The sequence below is a fragment of the Rattus norvegicus genome, chromosome X (assembly GCF_021556685.1).
Source record: "Rattus norvegicus strain SHRSP/BbbUtx chromosome X, alternate assembly SHRSP_T2T, whole genome shotgun sequence".
Taxonomy (NCBI): domain Eukaryota; kingdom Metazoa; phylum Chordata; class Mammalia; order Rodentia; family Muridae; genus Rattus; species Rattus norvegicus.
Genome location: NC_141554.1, coordinates 7,620,790 through 7,640,384, shown reverse-complemented (window position 1 = coordinate 7,640,384; position 19,595 = coordinate 7,620,790). Strand labels below are relative to the sequence as shown.

Here is a 19,595-nt window from a genome sequence, read left to right as displayed (position 1 = left end):
AAAAAAAACAAAAACAAAAAACAAAAAACCGACGGGGGGAAAAATAATTAAAACCAAAACTGCTAAGAGAACATAATTAGCATGTTCAAGGTCTTAGTATTTTTCTTAAAATATTAAGAAAAAATCAAAATAAAAGGCAGATATAATCACGGGCAGAAATTTATAAGAAGGCAAGGACCAGATTTTTTTTTTTTAAAGCAAAAGCAAAAACAAAAAACCACCACCAACAACAGTATCTCAGAAATAAGGATCACTTGTTACTGACCCCTACATGGTGCAGATCTGATTCCATAGACTCATAGCAGTTTCCCTCCAAAACACACCAAATGGACCCAAGCCCACAGACCTATCAATCACCCTGCAACAACTCGACTCCAGGGGGTTTTTCCATGCTATTCACAGATACACAACACCCCAAAGACCTTGGGGTCACTTATTCCTAGACACTAAATGTCTGCATCACTAACCCACCAACCCCAGTAAACTCACTGTTACCTTTCCACAATGTAGGTCTGAGAAACTTGAAATCCACATCCCAACACCCTCAAGAAAAGGTTTTTTTAAATTTTATTTTATTGGCTATTTTATTTATTTACATTTCAAATGCTATCTCCCTTCCCAGTTAAACCCTCTGTCCCCTCCCTCCGCCCCCGCACCCCCCCCCCCCCCCCCCCCCCCGCTTCTGAGGGTTCTTCCCCACCCATCCACCCCCTCCCGCCTGCCTCACCGCCTTAGCATTCACCTACGCTGGTCATGGCGTCTCCACAGGACCAAGGGGCTCCCCTCCCATTGATGCCAGATAAGGTAATCCTTTGCTATATATGCAGCTGGAGCCTTGGGTCCCTTCATGTGCATTCTTTATTCTTTGGTTGGTGGTTTAGTCCCTGGGAGCTGTGGGTGTGTATGTGTGTCTGGTTGGTTGATATTGTTGTTCTTCCTAAGGGGTTGCTAATCCCTTCAGCTCTTTTAGTCTTTTCCCTAACTCCTCCTTTGGGGTCCCCGCGCTTAGTCAGATGGTTGGCTGTGTGCATCCGCATCTGTTTTGGTCAGGCTCTGGCAAAGCCTCTCAGGGCCAAGTAAAGATCTTATTTCAGTGCTTAACTAGACCTAAATCTGTTAAACTCAGGTTCCTGCATTGCTTGGAGGGAGGGGTCTTTGCATCCCTGGACTCACTGGGCACATGCTCAGTGCCAACAAGCAAGCTGTCGCTCGCCAATAGTAACAGTGCACGTACACTGTATGTGCGAGTGAGGCGGGCTTTCCGAGATTGTTCGGTGATTTTCGTCAGGCTAGAAAGGTGAATGGCCCCTTGGGAGAATCTTTACCAGAATCGCCATCTTGGAAAGATGAGCATTTGTGCTCCGGGTTACCCCGTCTCCCTTAATAGGGTTTCTCGGGGCGGGGGGCGGAGATGACAGACAACATGGGGTCTGTGTCGCCCTGCCCCAGCCTCTGGGTGTCAGTCACCTCATAGGGCAGGCGGGCTAGGAGCTTGACTCAAGCCTCAGGAAGCAGAGGCCCTAGACATCCCCACCATACCCCACCCCCATCCCCATCCCCACCCCCGCGAGCAGCTCGGGTTCTACCAGATGCAACCCACGCCTCTGCGTCCCCTGCTCAAGCCTCAGCCCCAAGAGCTCAACTGGCGGCACCACCGTCAAGAGCTCTGACATCGACTGGGCCACGAATAGGAAGGAGGGTTTTAATGCCAGATAGGATTAACATCTGGGCAATCACTGAATTTGTGTAGTTACGGGGAGCGGGGGTCCAGGGGGAGCAGGGAAAAAGAGTTTCTTAGTTTCAGACTTAGGTCGGAATGCTCAAGTCCCTGGCACTGGGTGTTTCACTATTGAAGGTGATTCTTTATTGGGGACCAAGGATCTGTGGAGGAAGCCATGGGGTGTGGGTAACAGCTGTAGTGAGGCTACCTTAGCTCACTTTAAAATTCCAGTTACAGGCCTTTTGGGTTTCCGTTCACTGTTCCTAAGCAGTAAGGCTAACCTTTTCTAAAGATCTACTTTAAAAAAGATGTATTACTTTAAACTGGTTTGTTTTTTCCCCCAAGAGTTTGCTTTCAAGTGTTAATTTGTAACCTGCCCACCCTTTTTGACCTTGAATTATTTAGCAGCCTAATGCAAAACGTTTCCGAGACTCAAAGGGCAAGGGAATTAGTGCTTCTGCAAGGTAGGGACAAACAGGGTTTTATTCTAGAAGGAAAAAAAGGCAGTTAAATGCAGATGTGTTCACTGGTCTTTGGTTGCTGGGGTGAAAATACTACCCATGACAGTTATTCATGATTTGGCCTACTTCAGTTTATGGAGTCTCTGTTCTCAGAATTAAAGTTCCAAAGAAAGGATGAGAGAGAGTACCAGAAATGTTACTGTTTCTAACATAATGTTTCATTTCCAAAACAAATAAAACATTAATTCTGTTCCCAGCATAGGGGTGCACACATGTAGTCCCAGTGCTTCCAGATGCTGAGGCAGGATGATCACAAGTTTCAGGCAAGCCTGGAAAAATAGAGCAAGACATTGTTTCAGGGAGAAAAAAGTAAAGTTGATACTATGTGAGTTATTTCTAACTTGATTTGTGGTCTGAAAGTTTGTCTAAATTATAATGAATATGAAGTTTGATGACACTCCTCTGAAGTGTCAAGTTCAGGGCCAGTTTTCAAAACTCTTTCATCTTTTGTTTGAAAAGACTGTCTTCAGTTTTTGGGTTCAACACTATGTACACGTGTTAGCTGGGCTGTTTAACTTGACCTTACCTTGCTGGCTTTGGGGGCAAACAGGTGCAGACAGGATTACAGATGCAGGCCACTCTGGACAACACAGCAAGACTCCATGTCAAAAAGCTGAAGGCTAGAGGTGTAGCTCAGTGGCCTCGAATATAAAATACTAAATTCTAACTCTAGCACCATAACATTTATTTATGTTTACTTATTAACTCTGAGTTACAGATAAATAGTCTTCTTTTCAGTTTCTATTACAACAAGGTTTCTCTGGGTAGCCTTGGTTGTCCTGGAACTTGCTCTGTAGATGAGGCTAGCCTCTGACTCAGATAGCCATCTATCTCTGTCTCCTGAGTGCTGAGATTAAAGGCTTGTCTGGCTCCAGATAAATATTTTTCATTGTTGCTAAGTTATGTTTTCCTTGTACCAGTTAACTTCTGCTTTCCATACTTTAAAGTTGTAATATTAATTGTATGGACCACAGAGGTAAGAGGACCAAATCGACAGGGCTACAACATGGTGAGAACTTGTCTCAAAACCCCCCACAACCACCTTAACTCAGCATAGGTTTCAACCTCCTTTTTATCCCTAGGCAAGGGAGAAACAAGAGAGACAGAGAAAAGAATTACTAGCTGGAGACTTACAGGCATTGCTTGAGTTTCAGAGTTGTGGAAGAAACGTAGTGAAATTTGTTGATTGGTATGCCAAACACCTGTAGGCCTTGAAACTATCTTACCCTATGTTTGGCATCATAAGTATAGGAAAGAAATACTTATGATTTATTTCCTTATGTTGTAAGGGAGATTTAAGGTACATTAATTTTGTACTGTCAGTCTCCCATACATAGTCACTTAATGACCGACATACCTACTTGAGAAATTGAGCAGAAAACATCTGGTCCAAAGATTAAGTTGCAAATGAGACAGATACACTCTGCAAGCAGAGATGCAAGGTAGTATTAGAAAAATAGTCTTGCCTCTTTTACAAGAACTCACCAACATGGCAACATGGGCTTTATTCTCAACAAAACGGTGAAGGTGACCATAGTCATCATCTAGAAGTACTACTACTATAAGTGCTTGGTTAAGGACTTCCATACACTAAGAAGGGAATATGGAACCCATTATCCCCAGTCAAAAAAGTTCCCAACAAGCTAGTAGGCTATGTTACACATCTAAAGCAGATTCCTGAGAGGAAGCTCTATCAAGTTGTAGGAGGAGAGATAATTAAGTTCCTGAGGTCTCACTCCTGGATTGGGAAACCATTGAGATAGATCCTAACACCAAGGAAACACCGAAGCTTCTGGACTTTAGCAGTCTCCAACATGCAGGACACTCAACCTATAGTTGGGATGAATTTGAACACTGTGCAGAGCCATTTGAATAAGATAAGCTGTTTTTGCTGCAGCAAATAAAAACAATCCACACTTAAGTGGGAAGAGACTTTGACTGGAAAGAAAAACCATTATACAATACTGATTAGAATCATAATAGTTTTTTTAAGGATATACTTATTATATGAGTACACTGTAGCTGTCTTCAGACACACCAGAATAGGGCATCAGATCCCATTACAGATGGTTGTGAGCCACCATGTGTTTGTTGGGAATTGAACTCAGGACCTCTGGAAGGACAGTCAGTGGCTCTTAACCACTGAGCCATCTCTCCAGTCCATAGTAATTTTATTTTGTTGTGGTTTGGAGGAACATTCATTTTGAAATGTGACAGAATGGCTTGAAACTTCTGAGAATGTACAGAAAATAAATTTACTGGTGGAACTTGCTTTTAGTTCCAGAAGTTGGGAGGCAGAAGCAGACAGATCTCTGTGAAGACAGATCTCTGTGAATTTAAGACCAGCTTGTTCTATAAAGGGATTTCCAGGACAGCTAAGACTATTATGCAAAGAAACCGTGTCTCAAAAAATAACAACAACAAATTTGCAAGAACAAACTACTTTGAAATTGAATGTATTTCAGAAGGATAATTTTTTGTCAGAATTCACCATTCATTTTACTTGTTTATAAAGTTTTTTCCTACATATTTGGTTTATCTCCATCTTACCTATTTTTTTGAACCAGAGTCTCAGTATGTAGCTCTGGGTGGCCTGAAATTCACTGTGGAGATCAGGCTGGCCTCAAACTCATAGACATCTACCTTCCTCTGCCTCCCCATTGCTGAAATTAAAGGTGTGCACCATCACACCTGGTTTTCTTCCTTCCTTTCCTAAAACCTTTTCTGTTCGGTTTTGAGATGCCTGTGGATTTCTAAGATGCCATGGAACTAATACAGGAAGAAAAGAAATAAGCGTGGCAGAGGCAGGCAGACCTCTGAGTTTGACAACAGTGTGGTCTATTAAGGGGAGTTCCAGAACAGACCCTATGTAGAGAGACCCTGTCTTGAAAGAATAGAAAATAAAAATAAACTATGGAGTGGGAGAGTTGGCTCAGTAGTTAAGAACACTTTCATAGGATCCAAGTTCAGTTATCAGAACACACATTGTGGCCAGAATACACAGCCATCCATAAATCTAGCTCCAAGGCATCTGACCCCATCTTCTGATCTCTGTGGGCACCAGGAACACATGTGGTGCACATACATCCTTACAAGCAAAATACTCACATAAATAAAAATAAATATTAAAACATTGTGTCTATTATCAGATAAGAGAATGTAATCCATAATCTATAGTTGATATGATTGAACATTTAAGAAACTAAAAAATAATACTACACAAATAAGTAACCAGAATTGATAGACAGTTTTAAAAGATTTATTTACTTTTAATGTATGTGAGTGCCTGTGTCTGTGTGTTTGCTATATATGTGTAGATGCCCACAAGGTCAGGTCCCCTGTAGTTAAAGTTAGAGGCAGTTGTGAAATTTTGCCAGTGGGCTGACTTGCGGACCTAGGCAGATGCTGGAAATGAAGCCCTAGCCTTGTACATAATGTTTGTTTCTTGTGGAAGCTGAAAAAACTTTATTTTCTGAGTGCTCAGGGAGGTGACCAGTTTCAGATCTGAACTGTATCCCAGAATTGAGATTTGTACAACAGTTTTAAAGATTTGGAACACAAAGCAAGGGGAGAGCTGGTAGAAAACTGCTATGTTATCCAACTGTATTTTGACATTATGGGTTAAGCAAGGGAGTACCATTGGAGACTGGGCCATATTCAGAGCACCTAACTTCAAGGTCCTTTATTCATTCTGCTAGACATTATTAGGTCCAGAGCTCAGAGTGATAAGAAGACAAATGAGCGAGTCAGCTGCATGTTGTTAATTCTGGCATAATAGGCAATTTGTTAGATATTTTTTACAATGTATGCACCTTGGTTTAGATAAAAACAATTTCTCTTTTTGTTTTGTAATTAATTAACTAACATCCCAAGTGCTGCTCCCCATTCCCCCTCACTAAGACCTTCTCCCACCTCTGAGAGGATGCCTCCCATGGATATCCCTCCACCCTGATGCATCAAGGCTCTGCCAAATTAGGTACATCCTCTCCCTCAGAGGCCAGATAAGGCAACCCTGTTGGGATAACAACAATTTCTATATTCTTTACTGGTTAACAGACAATTAAGAAAACATTTGGAGAAGTGGGATAGGTGTTTGTTCCTAGACCTGGGAGCATGGACTTGTTTGACCCTGCCAGCAAAATGGACAAGTTGTCCTTGAGATGGCTGGAATTAGACATCTATCTTCTTACAAGTTCTCCTGAGATGTCTGGACTCAGACAACTGTTTTCAAAAGAAACTGTTCAGCTATAGGGAAGTCCCCAGTTCCCCTAGGACCTGAGACCTTGAATTTAGTTTTTCCCTACAATTAAATGGAATCTGAAAATGAAATGGTAGCACTTAGAATACGTTTCTTTTGCTTGTTCCCAACAATACTAGGGAAGCACTCTATCCTCTGAGGTACATACTTAGCCTGAGACTGTCTAGTATATATACTAGACTGGCTTTGAACTCACCACAATCATAGTTTAGTTTCTGTTATGCTGGAATTACAGACGTGCTTCACCATACCTGGCTGTTGGATACTTTGGGTCTTGGATTTCTTTGGGGGGGTGGTATAGTGATAATGCTGAAAGTTTTGTTTCTTTTAAAAAACACAAAAATATTATAAGAATATGTTTTCATTTTAATCTCAGGTGTAGGGATATGTGGCCACTTCAGACTGACCACAGCAGGTGACTATGATTTGCCTCATGCTTTACCAGGGGTATGGTTTTGCTAGAGGGAGGTAGTTGCTACAATCCTGTGACATTTGGAATTCTGGGAACTTTTCAGAGGGTATATAAATGCTAGAGCCTCAATAGGCATGGTTGGCGGTAGGTGCTTGTTCAGGGATTGGTTGCAGTTTGTTAGTAGTTGTGCTCAAAGAAGAAACAAAAGGAGAGACATTGGGTTTAGGGATCTCTGTCTCTTTCTCCCCACCCTATGTTTATCTTTCCCTCCTATCTAGTGATAGGGGGTGAAACCACAGTGGGAAAAAGAAGAACTCACAAAGTAGGTAAGACCAGTTACGGGGGGTGGGGGAGATTATTGGGAGAGTTTTTTTTTTTAATTTTATTAATCTTTTCTTAACACAGCAAATTTATCCCCCTCCTGGTCCACCCTCTGACTATTTGCCATCCCATACCCCTCCACAACCCCTGTCTCTACGAAGACGTCTCCATCCCAAACCCCACTAGTCCTCTAAACTCCCTGGGGCCTCCAGTCTCTTGAGGATTAGGTGCATCTTCTCTGACTGAACGCAGACTCAGGAGTCTTCTGCTGTATATGTGTTGGGGCCCTCATCTCAGCTGGTGTATGCTGCCTGGTTGGTGATCCAGTGTCTGAGAGATCTCAGGGAGTCCAGGTTAATTGAGACTGCTGGTCCTCCTACAGGGTGGCCATCGTCCTCAGCTTCCTCCAGTTTTTCCCTAATTCAATAGAGGGGTCAGCAGCTTCTGTTCATTGGTTGGGTGCACATATCTGCATCTGACTCTTTCAGCTGCTTGTTGGGTCTTCAGAGGGCAGTCATGGTAGGTCCATTTTTGTGAGTTCTCCATAGCCTCAGTAATGGTGTCAGGTCTTGGGGCCTCCCCTTGAGCTGGAACCCACTTTGGGCCTGTTGCTGGACCTCCTTTTCCTCAGGCTCTTCTCCATTTCCATCCCTGCAGTTCTTTCAGACAGGAAGAATTATGGGTCAGAGCTTTGACTTTGGGATAGCAATCCTATCCCTCAAGCCCTGTCTTTCTGCTAGAGGTGGGGTCTACAAGTTCCCTCTCCCCACTGTAGGGCCTTATGTCTAAGATCCCTCCCTTTGAGTCCTGAGAATCTCTCACCTCCCAGGTCGCTGATACATTCTGGAGAGTCCCCCCACCTCCAACCTCCCGAGGTCACCTGTTTCCGTTCTTTCTGCTGACCGGTGGGGCTTCAGTCCTTTTCCCCAACCCAATACCAGATCATGTTCCCCGCTTCTCCACTACCAGTTCTCTTTCCCTTCCCTGTTCCCCCTTCCTCCCCCCTTGTGGGTGTTTTCTTCTCCCTCCCAAGGGGGACTGAGGTGGTCCTCACTTGGGCCCTTCAGCTTGTTAAACTTTTTGAGTTCTGTGAACTCTTGGGTATTCTGTACATTTTTGTTTTTTGGCTAATATCCACTTATTAGTAAGTACATACCATGCATGTCCTTTTGGGTCTGAGTTACCTCACTCAGGATGATATTTTCTAGTTCCATCTGTTTGCCTGCAAAACTGAGGATGCCCTCATACTTAATAGCTGAGTAATATGCAACTGTGTAAATGAATCACATTTCCTGTATTCATTCTTCTGTCGTGAGACATCTAGGTTGTTTCCAGCTTCTGGGTATCACAAACAAGGCTGCTATGAATCTACCTGAAGACCCAGCAATACTACTCTTGGGAATATACTCAAAAGATGCCCCACCATACCCCAGGGGCACATGCTCTGCTATGTTAATGGGGGAGATTTGTTCTCTTGATTTCATTTGAGTTTTTTGTTTGTTTTGTTTATTAAATAAGGCATTAGGTTTATTAGGGCTTAGGCTTTCTCTCTAGTCCAAGATGACCTTGAACTCCTGGTCTCCCCTTTCCCATCTCCCAAATTCTGGGATTAAAGATGTGTGCCACTTCACCAAATTTTGTGCAGTGCTGGGGATTGAACTCACAGAGATGAGTTTCTTTCTTTTCATACCTTTTAGGAAAGAACTTGACCAACTGAAGTACATCTCCTGCCTTTCTTTTAAAGATTTGTTCATTATCTTAATTGCATGTGTGTGTGTGTGTGTGTGTGTGTGTGTGTGTGTGTGTGTGTGTGTGTGTACATTGTACATAAGTTCTTTTGGAAGCTAGAAGATCTCTACAGCAGAGTTATAAACAGATGTGACCTGCTTAATCTAGGTAGGTATTGGGAACCCAACTCCAATCCTCTGCAAGATCAACTGCTCTCAACCACTGAGCCATTTCTCCAACGTCTCCTATGCTTTCTAATAACTTATTCCTCATTTTCTTCTGAGCCCTCTTTATCAGCACCTGTAATGGTCATATTTATATAAGCTTGCCTCCTGATGTATGAATTATCTAACATGATCCATTGACTTTTTCTACCATATTCTTCTCAAATTGGCTTCAATATCCATGTTTCTACAGTTTGTTTTAGGCAATCTAGAATTTTAAAGTCATGGTTCTCAATGGGGTTCTTCTAGCCTCTACCTGTTTAAATGTTTTCTTCCCAATAACACTCTTCTCCTGGTATCTAACTGTGTTAGTTTCCTATTGTAACTAACAAATCACCCCTCCCCCACAAAAACTGGTCACTTAAAAGAGAAATTTAACCAGTGAGTGTATTGGTGCACGCCTTTAATCTCATCACTCAGGAGACAGAGGCAGACATGGATCTGACTGGTCTACATTGAAAATTCCAGGAACCAGGGTTACATTGTGTGACCCTGCCTAAAAATATATTCAGAAATTTAAGGTTAGGGATGTAATGCTTGACTAGCAGGCAAGAGGCCATTCAGCCAATCCGTAGCATGCAGAAACAAACACAAAAAAGAAACAAACACATTTTCATAACTAGAGTTTATAAATCCAAAATCAATACCAATCAGCAGAGATTAGAATATTGACTGGACCAGTGTCCCTCTAGGAGCCTCAGGGGAATCCATTCTCTTTTATTTATTATATATATTTATTATATATGTACGAGTACACTGTACAGGTAGTTGTGAGCCACCATGTGGTTGCTGGGAATTGAACTCAGGAAGAGCACTCAGTGCTCTTAACCACTGAATCCTCTCTCCAGCCCCAAGGGAGCCCATACTTGTTTGTCTAGCTTCTGGTGGCTGCTGGCTATCCTTGGCCTGTGAGCACATAACCACAATCTTTGTCTCTGTAGCCACATTTTTCCTGTTCTGTTTATGCTACCTAGTTCTGCCTTTTCCATGTAATTTGTATTTAGGACCCAGCTGGATAATTCAGGATAGAATCTCCATCTTAGAATGCTTCATGCAATTACAATAGGAAAAACTTCTTTTTGTCACATGAGAACAATTGATCTAGGAATTAAGACATGGGTCTCTATTGGGGGCTGTGTTATCTCAGTGAGAAAAGAATGTGCATTTCAACATGGGGGAACAGAGCCAAGAAAACTCAGACATTAAGTTGCATAATTCTCAGCACTATGCAAAAACAGCGGAAGAGGGAGCTCTGACATTTGAAAATCTACCCTGAACCCCATCTTCTTTAGAAAGTTCAGGAACATTAATTTAGTCTAAAGAAGAGCAAAGTAAAATGTACAGGGGGCTATCCCATGCAGTTATAGGAATGGGAGAGTAAGGGATGAGATGCCTTTGTTAAAGACAATGAATACATGCCAGAGACACTAGCTCACAACAGATCAAAATCCTAACCAGCTATTTGGAACAAGCTAAAAAACATTATGAAAGTTATTCAAGACAATGAAGGAAAAACTTAACATCTACCAGAAAAACTCTAAAATAATGGTAGGTTTAAGGAATTATTTGGAAATGAAAGGGAAAAACACATTCAGAAGAGTAGACTAAACTTGAAATGACACAAAGCAAATAAGCACAATGTGTGGTTGATAGCTTAAGAGAAACAGGAGGCAGCACTTGGTAGGTTGTGGTAGGGGGATTTCATGTTTAAAGCCAGCCTGTTGTACAAAGTGAGTTCAAGGCTAGCCTGAGGAATATAATAAATCTCAAAAAGAAAACTACAAAGGTAATAGGAGAAGTATTTTTTTATTTGGTGTTTCTAGACATGGTCTTACTATGGAGCCTACGCTGTCCTGGAACTCACTTTGTAGAACAGACTGGCCCCAAACTTGGAGATCTGCCTGCTTCTGTCTCCCTAGTGCTGGGATTAAAGGCATGCACCATCACTGCCCTGCTCATTGGTTAAGAGTATCGGCTGCTTTTTCAGAGGACCCAGATTCAATTCCCAGCACTCACATGGCAGCTCATAACTGTTGGTAACTTCAGTTCCAGGTGATCTGACACACACCAATGCACATAAAAATTATTAAAAAAAATAACCAGGCATAGAGTTGGAGATGTAGCTCAGTGGTAAAGTGCTTTTCTGGTATGAGTGAGGCCCTGGGGTCTAACACACACACACACACACACACACACACACACACACACACACACACACACACACACACTTACTCACAGCTAGGAGCCAAGCCAGAGTAGTCCAGAACACAGAAAGCTGAGGCAGAGTTCAAGGATACATGGGTTTGAGATCAACATAGACTACATAGTATTAGTAATCAGGAATATTAAAGTAGCCATTATAACTCCATTCCACAAGTTCAAAAGAGACTTTGAAAGACCAAATAGAAAAAAAATGCAATGAGTTAAATGGTATTAACAGCATATTTGCATTTTACAGATGCAAAACTTAGGCAATTTGAATATAGTAGTAGAAACTGTCCAAACTGGAGTACAGAAGGTAAAGGAACAAAAAATGAACAGAATTTCAAGCTGTGGGGTAAGTTCAAATCTGTGTTGTGGGGAGAGAGTGCCTAGTTAGGGTTTTACTGCTGTGAACAGACACTATAACCAAAGCAACTCTTATAAGGACAACATTTAATTGGGGCTGGCTTACAGGTTCAGAGGTTCAGTCCATTATCATCAAAGTGGGAGCATGGCAGCGTCCATGTCGTGGCGCAGGAGGAGCTGAGAGTTCTACATCTTCATCTGATGGCTTCTAGGAAAAGACTGGCTTCCAGTTAGCTAAGATGAGGGTCTTAAAGCCCATACCCACAGTGACACACTTCCTACAACAAGGCCACATCTATTCCAACAAGGCCATACCTCCAAATAGTGCCACTCCCTGGGCTAAACATACTCAAACCACCACAGAGAGGTTTGTTGGAGGGTGTATGGGACATAAGAAAATATTTGAGATACCATAAACCCGAAGATAAAAATAACTGTCCACAGTGAACAGCAAGAAGTTCTATTCTCATCAATGGTTACAAATTAGACCATCATTAAGTTTGACAGCAGCCCTCAGTACCAGAATAAACTGGAATCACAGGCTATATCAGGAAGGAAAATGTGAACCAAGAGATTTATACTAAGCATAACAACCTTTCAGCTATAAAGTACTTGGACAAACTGTTCTCAACATTCAAGAGAGAGATCTGTTAAAGAACAGGACATCTGGATTGATGTAGGCACTGAATTGAGAGCTAAGGCAATACCAGCTGAAAACAAGACATGTGGTAATAATGGCTCTGATACAGTAGTTACTATATAGCTCTAAAAATATTGTTGGAAGATAGTGAGGCGAATGTAGTAGCAATTTTAATTTTTAATTAACTGATTGATTAATTAATTAATATATGTAAGTACACTGTAGCTGTCTTCAGACACACCAGAAGAGGGCATCAGATCCCATTACAGATGGTTGTGAGCCACCATGTGGTTGCTGGGAACAGATCCCATTACAGATGGTTGTGAGCCACCATGTGGTTGCTGGGAATTGAACTCAGGACCTCTGGAAGGACAGTCAGTGCTCTTAACCGATAAGCCATCTCTCCAGCCTGTAGTAGTAATTTTAAACTATTCTGAGTAATTATATTAATGGCATTAGTATTGTTATCTGGGATGCCTAGAAGGTTAAGAGTAGGCTTGACACTAATATTCTGTGAATGGCCTGTTCAGAAGGCTGACCCTTTGCCAGCATCTGGAAACATTAATTTGAAGTGGTTCTGATCCTTTCTTAACTAATGAGAGTGGCTCACTGCCTCAATCATGTTAACTATGAGCTTATGCTGCTCATCTTCTTTCTTCCTGGAGTTCTGTGTCCTCTGTGAGGGTGACAGCACAAGAAAGGCTGCACATGGATTCGTCCAGACTCATAGTCCAGGTTGGCCTTGAAGTCTTCTCTTGTGTCTCTGATGCCTCAGTACTGATATTCGAGGCGTGAGCTACTGAGCCTAGCTGCCAGGGCCTTTTGCTTTGGTAATTCAATTCTAATTCATATTCTTTGGCTGTTAGGAACCTTAGTAGTAAATGCTAATATGTACTGAATTCTATGAGTCCTTGTAGTGAACAGCTCACTAAATGTGGGGATGATTTGGAATCCAGTGACTCAATGAATTTTAAATGCTGCCCCCACATCACTGAAATATGGCAACAGAGTTACCTGGCAGGAAAAGAAAGAAGGAGAGGCAGGAGATGAAAAATTCCTGGTGACTAAATGGCTGTGCAGTTACTTATAAGTCAGCAACCAAACTGTTTTCTTAAATGTTCATTTATTTTATGTGTATGAGTGATTTGCCTGCATGTATGTGAACCACATGTGAACCTGGTGCCTGCAGAGGACAGAAGAAGGCATTGCATCAGTTGGAATGAAGTTATATATGGTTGTGAACCACCATGTGGATACAGGAAACCGAACCCAGGTCCTCTGTGAGAGTAGCAAGTGTCCTCAACTGCTGAGCTATCTATTTCTCTAGCCCTCTAAATTGTTTTTAATCTCACTTATAAACATAAAAATTACCAAAGATTTTTTTCTTCTTAAATAAAAGTCTTATTATTTTGCCCAGGTTGGCCCAAATTCTTGGGTTAAAAACTCTTTCTGCCTCAGCCCCATGAGTAGCTGGTACTACAGGCCTGGCACCATCACACCCAGCCCTTGTCTATGGAATATGAAAATGATAAATCCAATAACAGATAGTGGCTTGCTGGATCCCTTGTCCAGTTTTGTCCTTGCCAGCTCAAAAGGTGAGAAAATACAACTCAAATGATAACTTTGGGTTAAAGTCTATCTTAGGGTTTTATTGCTGTGAAGAGACATCACGACCATGGTAACTCTTATAAAGGAAAACATGTAATTGGGGCTAGTTTACAGTGCTGAGGTTTAGTTCATTATCACCATGGTGGGAAGCATGACAGTGTGCAGGCAGATGGAGTGCTGAAGAGGTAGCTGAGAGTTCTACATCTGTATCCACAGGCAGCAGCAAGAGACAGTGAACTGCTAGGCCTGGCTGAAACTTCTGAAACTCCAAATTCCCATCCAACAGTGACACATTTTCTGCAATGAGGCTACACCTACTCCAACAAGCTCATACCAATAGTGCCAAGCGCCCAATAGTGCCACTCTACGAGCCTATGGGGGCTCAAATTTTTACAGTGTCTCTTCTATGTGAGAGAGGAGAAAGACCCTAATGCCCCTCCCAAAAAGAGTTTCCAGTGAGCTAAAGACAATAAAAATGTGATTGTAGCTACTCTCTTATTGCAATAGTTGGAGAAAGTGTAAGCATTTTTGAAGGTGGGCTTTGGAAGAATCAGATATATTTTAAGGGGGTGGGTCAGCAGTGCACACCTTTAGTTACAGTGCTCTGGAGGCAGAGCAGGGAGATCTCTGTGGGTTTTAAACTAGAGTTGTCTACATAAAACATTCCATGCCAGCAAAGGCTGCATGCAGGAGCTGGGCTGGGGATGTCCCCTGCAAGTTTACAGATAGTAGGAACTGATACAGGTGATGTAAAATGAAATTTGATTCAGCTTGACTTTAGTTAGTTGATTCTAGGCCAAAACTTCTGGTATCTGACACCAAGAGGTTTATGTTTTACATGCTTAAACACAATAAAACTTTGGGGAAAATTTCCACATGACAATTATCACAACAAAACTTTAGGTATGACTTCATTGAAGCTCCCTTATATAATAGGACATCTCTTTTTTTTTTTAATAGGACATCTCTTTAGCAAAGCGCCTATGACCTTTACCATAAAGATGGGTTCTATTGACAGAGACATAGTGTCCAGGAGTCTGGGCCTAGGGAGGGAGGGTTTGTAATAAACACAACAGCAAACTCTTTTGCAAAGTGCGTAGGACCTCTTTCATGAGGATGGGTCCTATTGACTAAGAAACAACACTTAGTATTTTGGGGATTCTATGATGGCTGGCTTTACAGAATAGTAAAGATTATCATGTAGTAACACATCTATTCACAGCCTTCTGGATGGAAAATAGGTGTCAGTTTTTTCTGTTGAAGAAAAAGTCCTGGATATTTAACATTTCTGTTTTTTCTAGTGCTTTTCCGTGAGCTTCTGCCCTCTACAGCTGCACGGTGAGACTATGTTTCAAATACAAAACAAACTTGTAGGGTTTGCATTGCTTGCTGTATGGTGGTGCAAGCCTTTAATGCCAGCACTTGGGAGGCAGAGACAAGTTGATCTCTGTGAATTTTGAGTCTAGCCTGGTCTACACAGTGAGTTCTAGGACAGCCAGAGCTACAAAGTGAGACGCTGTCTCATAAACAAAAGTTTGCATTGCTCTCTTCTCCCATTGGAAGGAAAACAGCAAAACCAATTTTCCTTACTAGGCTTAAGATAAACTAGTGGTTTAAAGGGCTAAAAGGAAAAAGGGAAAAAAAGGCAGGTGTAATGGTAATCATGTATATCCTTGTAGTCAGGCATGAGGGCTGCAAGTCTCAAACTAGTCTAAATTACTTAATGATTTCCAGGCCCGCCTGGGCAATTCAGCAAGAGCCTGGGTGAAGACAGGCAAATGACAAAAGAAAGAAGACAAAAAACAAAGAAAGAAAGGAAAGAAAGGAAGGAAGGAAGGAAGAAAGGAAGAAAGAAAGAAAGAAAGAAAGAAAGAAAGAAAGAAAGAAAGAAAGAAAGAAAGAAAGAAAGAAGAGAAAAGAAAAGAAAGCCAGCCCCAAACATAGCAGCCTCGGCTACAATGTTAAACCTGTAAATGTTAAGGTTTTGAGGAACAAAGAGGAGAATCTTTTCAAAGGTTTTATATCTTGTGCTACTGGCTGTACAACACAAATTGATGTAAAATGTTACATGCTTCACTTTGTAGAATACAAGATGGCTCATTCTGATAAAGCTGGTGAGAAACAAAACAAAACAACAGTGTTAGTGGCTCAGAGGGCTCTGGTGCTTTGTGCCGCCTATGGGAGGATTACAATTTGAACTGAGAACTTGAAACAACAAACCTCCGTTAGTAATGATTTCCATGTATTGCTGCCCCATGCAAAAGAGAAACAAAAGGAAGAGTAGAAGTCTCTGCATCACAATCCACTGTTAAAATCTTCAAAAAAGCTTTGCTAATGTGTTCTTGTTACCCTGAAATGTCTGGTCTCAGTGGCTTTACAGACTTAAATGTTTATTTTGAGTGGGTATGTTTGGACTTTCCAACTGACAAGATCAACAGGACTTTTAGGAAAACCTGGTCTGTTTTTTGTGCCCCAAACAGCTGTCTGGCCCTCCTTATGTGTCTTGTCTGCTTTGCTGCCATGGGAATTAAGCCACTGCATTTTTAAAGTCTTGGATTGACAGACCAAAGTTCCTGGCCTTGACGCAGCTGAAACCCGATAGTGTGTTCCATGCTGTTTCTGCCCCTATGCAGCAGGATAGAAATGAAAGGTCACGTCAACAACAGCACTCAGTCTGACACAGACTCTGTGGGGCCATAAATGACAAAAATATAGATGCTGATGGAACTGTCTGGGTCACAGACAAATGCTGACAGGAAAGGGCATATTCCCAGAACACCATATGAAATTGCAGCAATGAATGACTCTATAGAATCTGTTAAAAGATAAACTACATTCATTCCTAACCCGTGATTCCTTCCTTGGGGGAGGACACATCACATGAAATGTGATCCTGGTACTCATTGCCCACATATCAGACTTGGGATCCCCCTTGGAGATGCCTCTTCGATGTTAACTTGCAGTTACAGCTCACACTAAGGGACTGATAGCCTTTCCGTTGCCTCTTTCCTGGGATACACACCTTCCTAAGGTATGATTAGTCATAGCAAGGAGCTGTATTGTTTTTTTTTTATTCTTCTTCATGGGCAAATGACCAGGACAAAATGAATGGGAAGTTAAAGAAACCTATTGTAAAACAATCCAGGACCCTTCCTGAGCAATTCTTGAACATTAATGTGTCTTTCCCATTAAATTGCATAAGGTCATTTTTCCAGTAAAAGTTAAATGATTGGGAAATTTGAAGTTAGAATTACAGAGAAGCTGACTGCTTTTGTAACAATGGAGTGAAACAGGAAATCCTGGGAGGCTCGGCAGAGGAGAGAGCCAATGCTAAGCTTCATTTTTTCCAGGCCTCCTCGAAATTCTCCCTTCTTTCTGTAGAAGAATGCCTTGTTTCCAACCTGCTGTTGAGCAGTCTATACTAGATGGCAGCTGACAAGCCTCCCATCACTCACGGCTGGCAGCACACCAATGAGGCAGGAGTGATGCTTACTCCCACTCTTAGCACACAATTGATGCCACCCACACGCATGGGAAGGTGGGACCAACGAGATGAATAAGCCAAATGGATGGAACTTGCCTATCTTCAGACACTTCCTCTGAAGCCAATAATTAAACTACATTATATGGACTGAAGTGGGTGGCAGGCTCCTCTGGAAACTAATAATCCATAAAACCTAACCAGTGTACATTGTGCTTTGTGTACTCTAGAATTCTGCTTGCATGTGCCTATGCTGCTCTTACCTTGGCACTAGAGAGAATCCAAATGGAGTTCAACTTACTGATCAGAATTTTGCTGAGCCTGTACCGATGCTTTGGCCAGGCCAAAAATAAAAAATAAAAAAGAAGAAAGAAAGAAATTTAAGAAGGTTAAGAAGGAAGCCACTGACTTTCTAAGGCAGAGTTTTGAAGTTAATGACATATGTTTCAAGTGGTTAACTCCAGGTTCCCTGGAGGTTATAAGTTGTTAAAAACATTAGCTTAGGGGTTGGGGATTTAGCTCAGTGGTAGAGTGCTTGCCTAGCAACCGCAAGTCCCTGGGTTCAGTCCCCAGCTCTGAAAAAAAAAAAGAAAAGAAAAGAAAAAGAAAAAAAAAAGAAAAAAATTAGCTTAGGGTCACAAAGAAAGAGACCATTATTCCAACTGAAGTGCTTGGAACAACTTTATTCTTGTTCAAGAGGTTGTGCTACAGACACGGAGGCCTGAAATGCTCTTGGTTTATATTCTAACTCAGGTGGTGGTTGTGTCTTCCCCCCATTGGCTGGGGTCTGATTTCACAATCTTACTCATTTGGGTAGTCTGAAAAGAACTGGCACCCAGGAAATGGAGGAATGAGAAATGGGTTATTGCTACAAGAAGAAAAAGGTCACTTGACAGACCATTAACTTCATAGAGTAGAGAACAAAAAACAAAGGTTTTACTGGGGGCGGAGGGGGGTGAGGGCTCAAAACGTTTGCATAAAAGTGTGGTGGTGGGAGAGAAAAAGATTTTAATTCCTTGTCCCAAACATAAGTTGTTGTGGTTTTTGTTTGGTTTTGTTTTTAGTATTGGATAGAAAAGACTCATATTTGGTATTTCTTTCAAAGTGAAGTCACTCCTGTAGTATGGCCTCATCCTGTTGCTGGGCTCCAACGAATAATTGTGCAATAAAGATGCCTTGGTCACCTACCTGGACACAGAAGGTACTCCTGTAGTCCCAGCTCCTAGGGAGAAAAACTATTAGTTTCCTCTTTTCTGAGGAAATAGGAGCTCTTCTGGATTTCAGAGTCAACACAGCCTGCACAGACTGAAGTGTGTGTGTCAAAAAATGCCTTGTCTGTTAGCCAAGGGACAGACTGGTTGCCCAGCAGTGCAATCCTTTGAAAGGGTAGCATTTAGCTGTCTTCCAGAAATGTTTCCTGTGTCTCTTTTCTGCTAAGGATGGTACACTATATCTAAACTACACAAATGGTAGGTTATGCTGTCCATGTGCATGTGTGTTTGATCATCTAGAATTTTAGTAAACACAAAACAAAGGGAGAAAACCCTTGGCTCCAAATCTCTGATGGGCTTCTCTGGGCATGTGGCATGCACTGCTGCAATGTTATTGCTTATGAGACCTCCCCATCCTTCAGACTCTCTCTCCAGAGTTTCCAACACACTGAGATAAAGTATATGAGATATTTCAGTCTTATTATCCTCTACATCATTGCATCATTGAACACATATGTACACACACACACACACACACACACACACACACACACACCCCTACACACCACATTGGTATGGAATAAAGGAACCACAGAACCACAGATAAAATTTATAGTAAACAAAAAAGTAGTGCAGATAAGGACAGTTGCTACCAAGCCAGATGACTTGAGTAGGAGAAAATAAACCTGGAAAGTTGTCTCCTAACCAATTTGTTATGGCACAGCACGCATGTATGTGCACACAGACACACAAAATATAATTGAAAAATTAAACACAAATAAAGAAATGTTCTGAAATATTTTCTTGTTTTTTTCCATTATAGTATATAATAGTTATCATCAATGACCTATTGTTGTACACTTTCTCATTGTACTGTGCTCATTGTAAAAGACATTGCCCAAT

The 19,595-nt window shown here is 41.7% G+C and overlaps 1 protein-coding gene and 1 long non-coding RNA gene across 3 annotated transcripts in view; both read left to right on the top strand.

Annotated features, from left to right (window-relative positions):
- Positions 1 to 720: 720 nt before the first annotated feature.
- Positions 721 to 19,595, top strand: part of Araf (A-Raf proto-oncogene, serine/threonine kinase) — a 74,696-nt gene continuing 55,821 nt past the window's right edge. For both annotated transcript variants that reach the window (XM_087600637.1, XM_087600635.1), the window contains exon 1: positions 721 to 804. In XM_087600637.1, the coding sequence (XP_087456763.1) occupies positions 754 to 804 (51 nt within the window). In that variant the 5' untranslated portion in view covers positions 721 to 753. The remainder of the gene's footprint in view (positions 805 to 19,595) is intronic.
- On the top strand, positions 13,810 to 17,874 carry LOC134484039 (small ribosomal subunit protein eS24-like). The gene is made up of 2 exons (XR_015646885.1): positions 13,810 to 13,987; positions 15,735 to 17,874. It is a non-coding gene; the product is annotated as a small ribosomal subunit protein eS24-like (long non-coding RNA).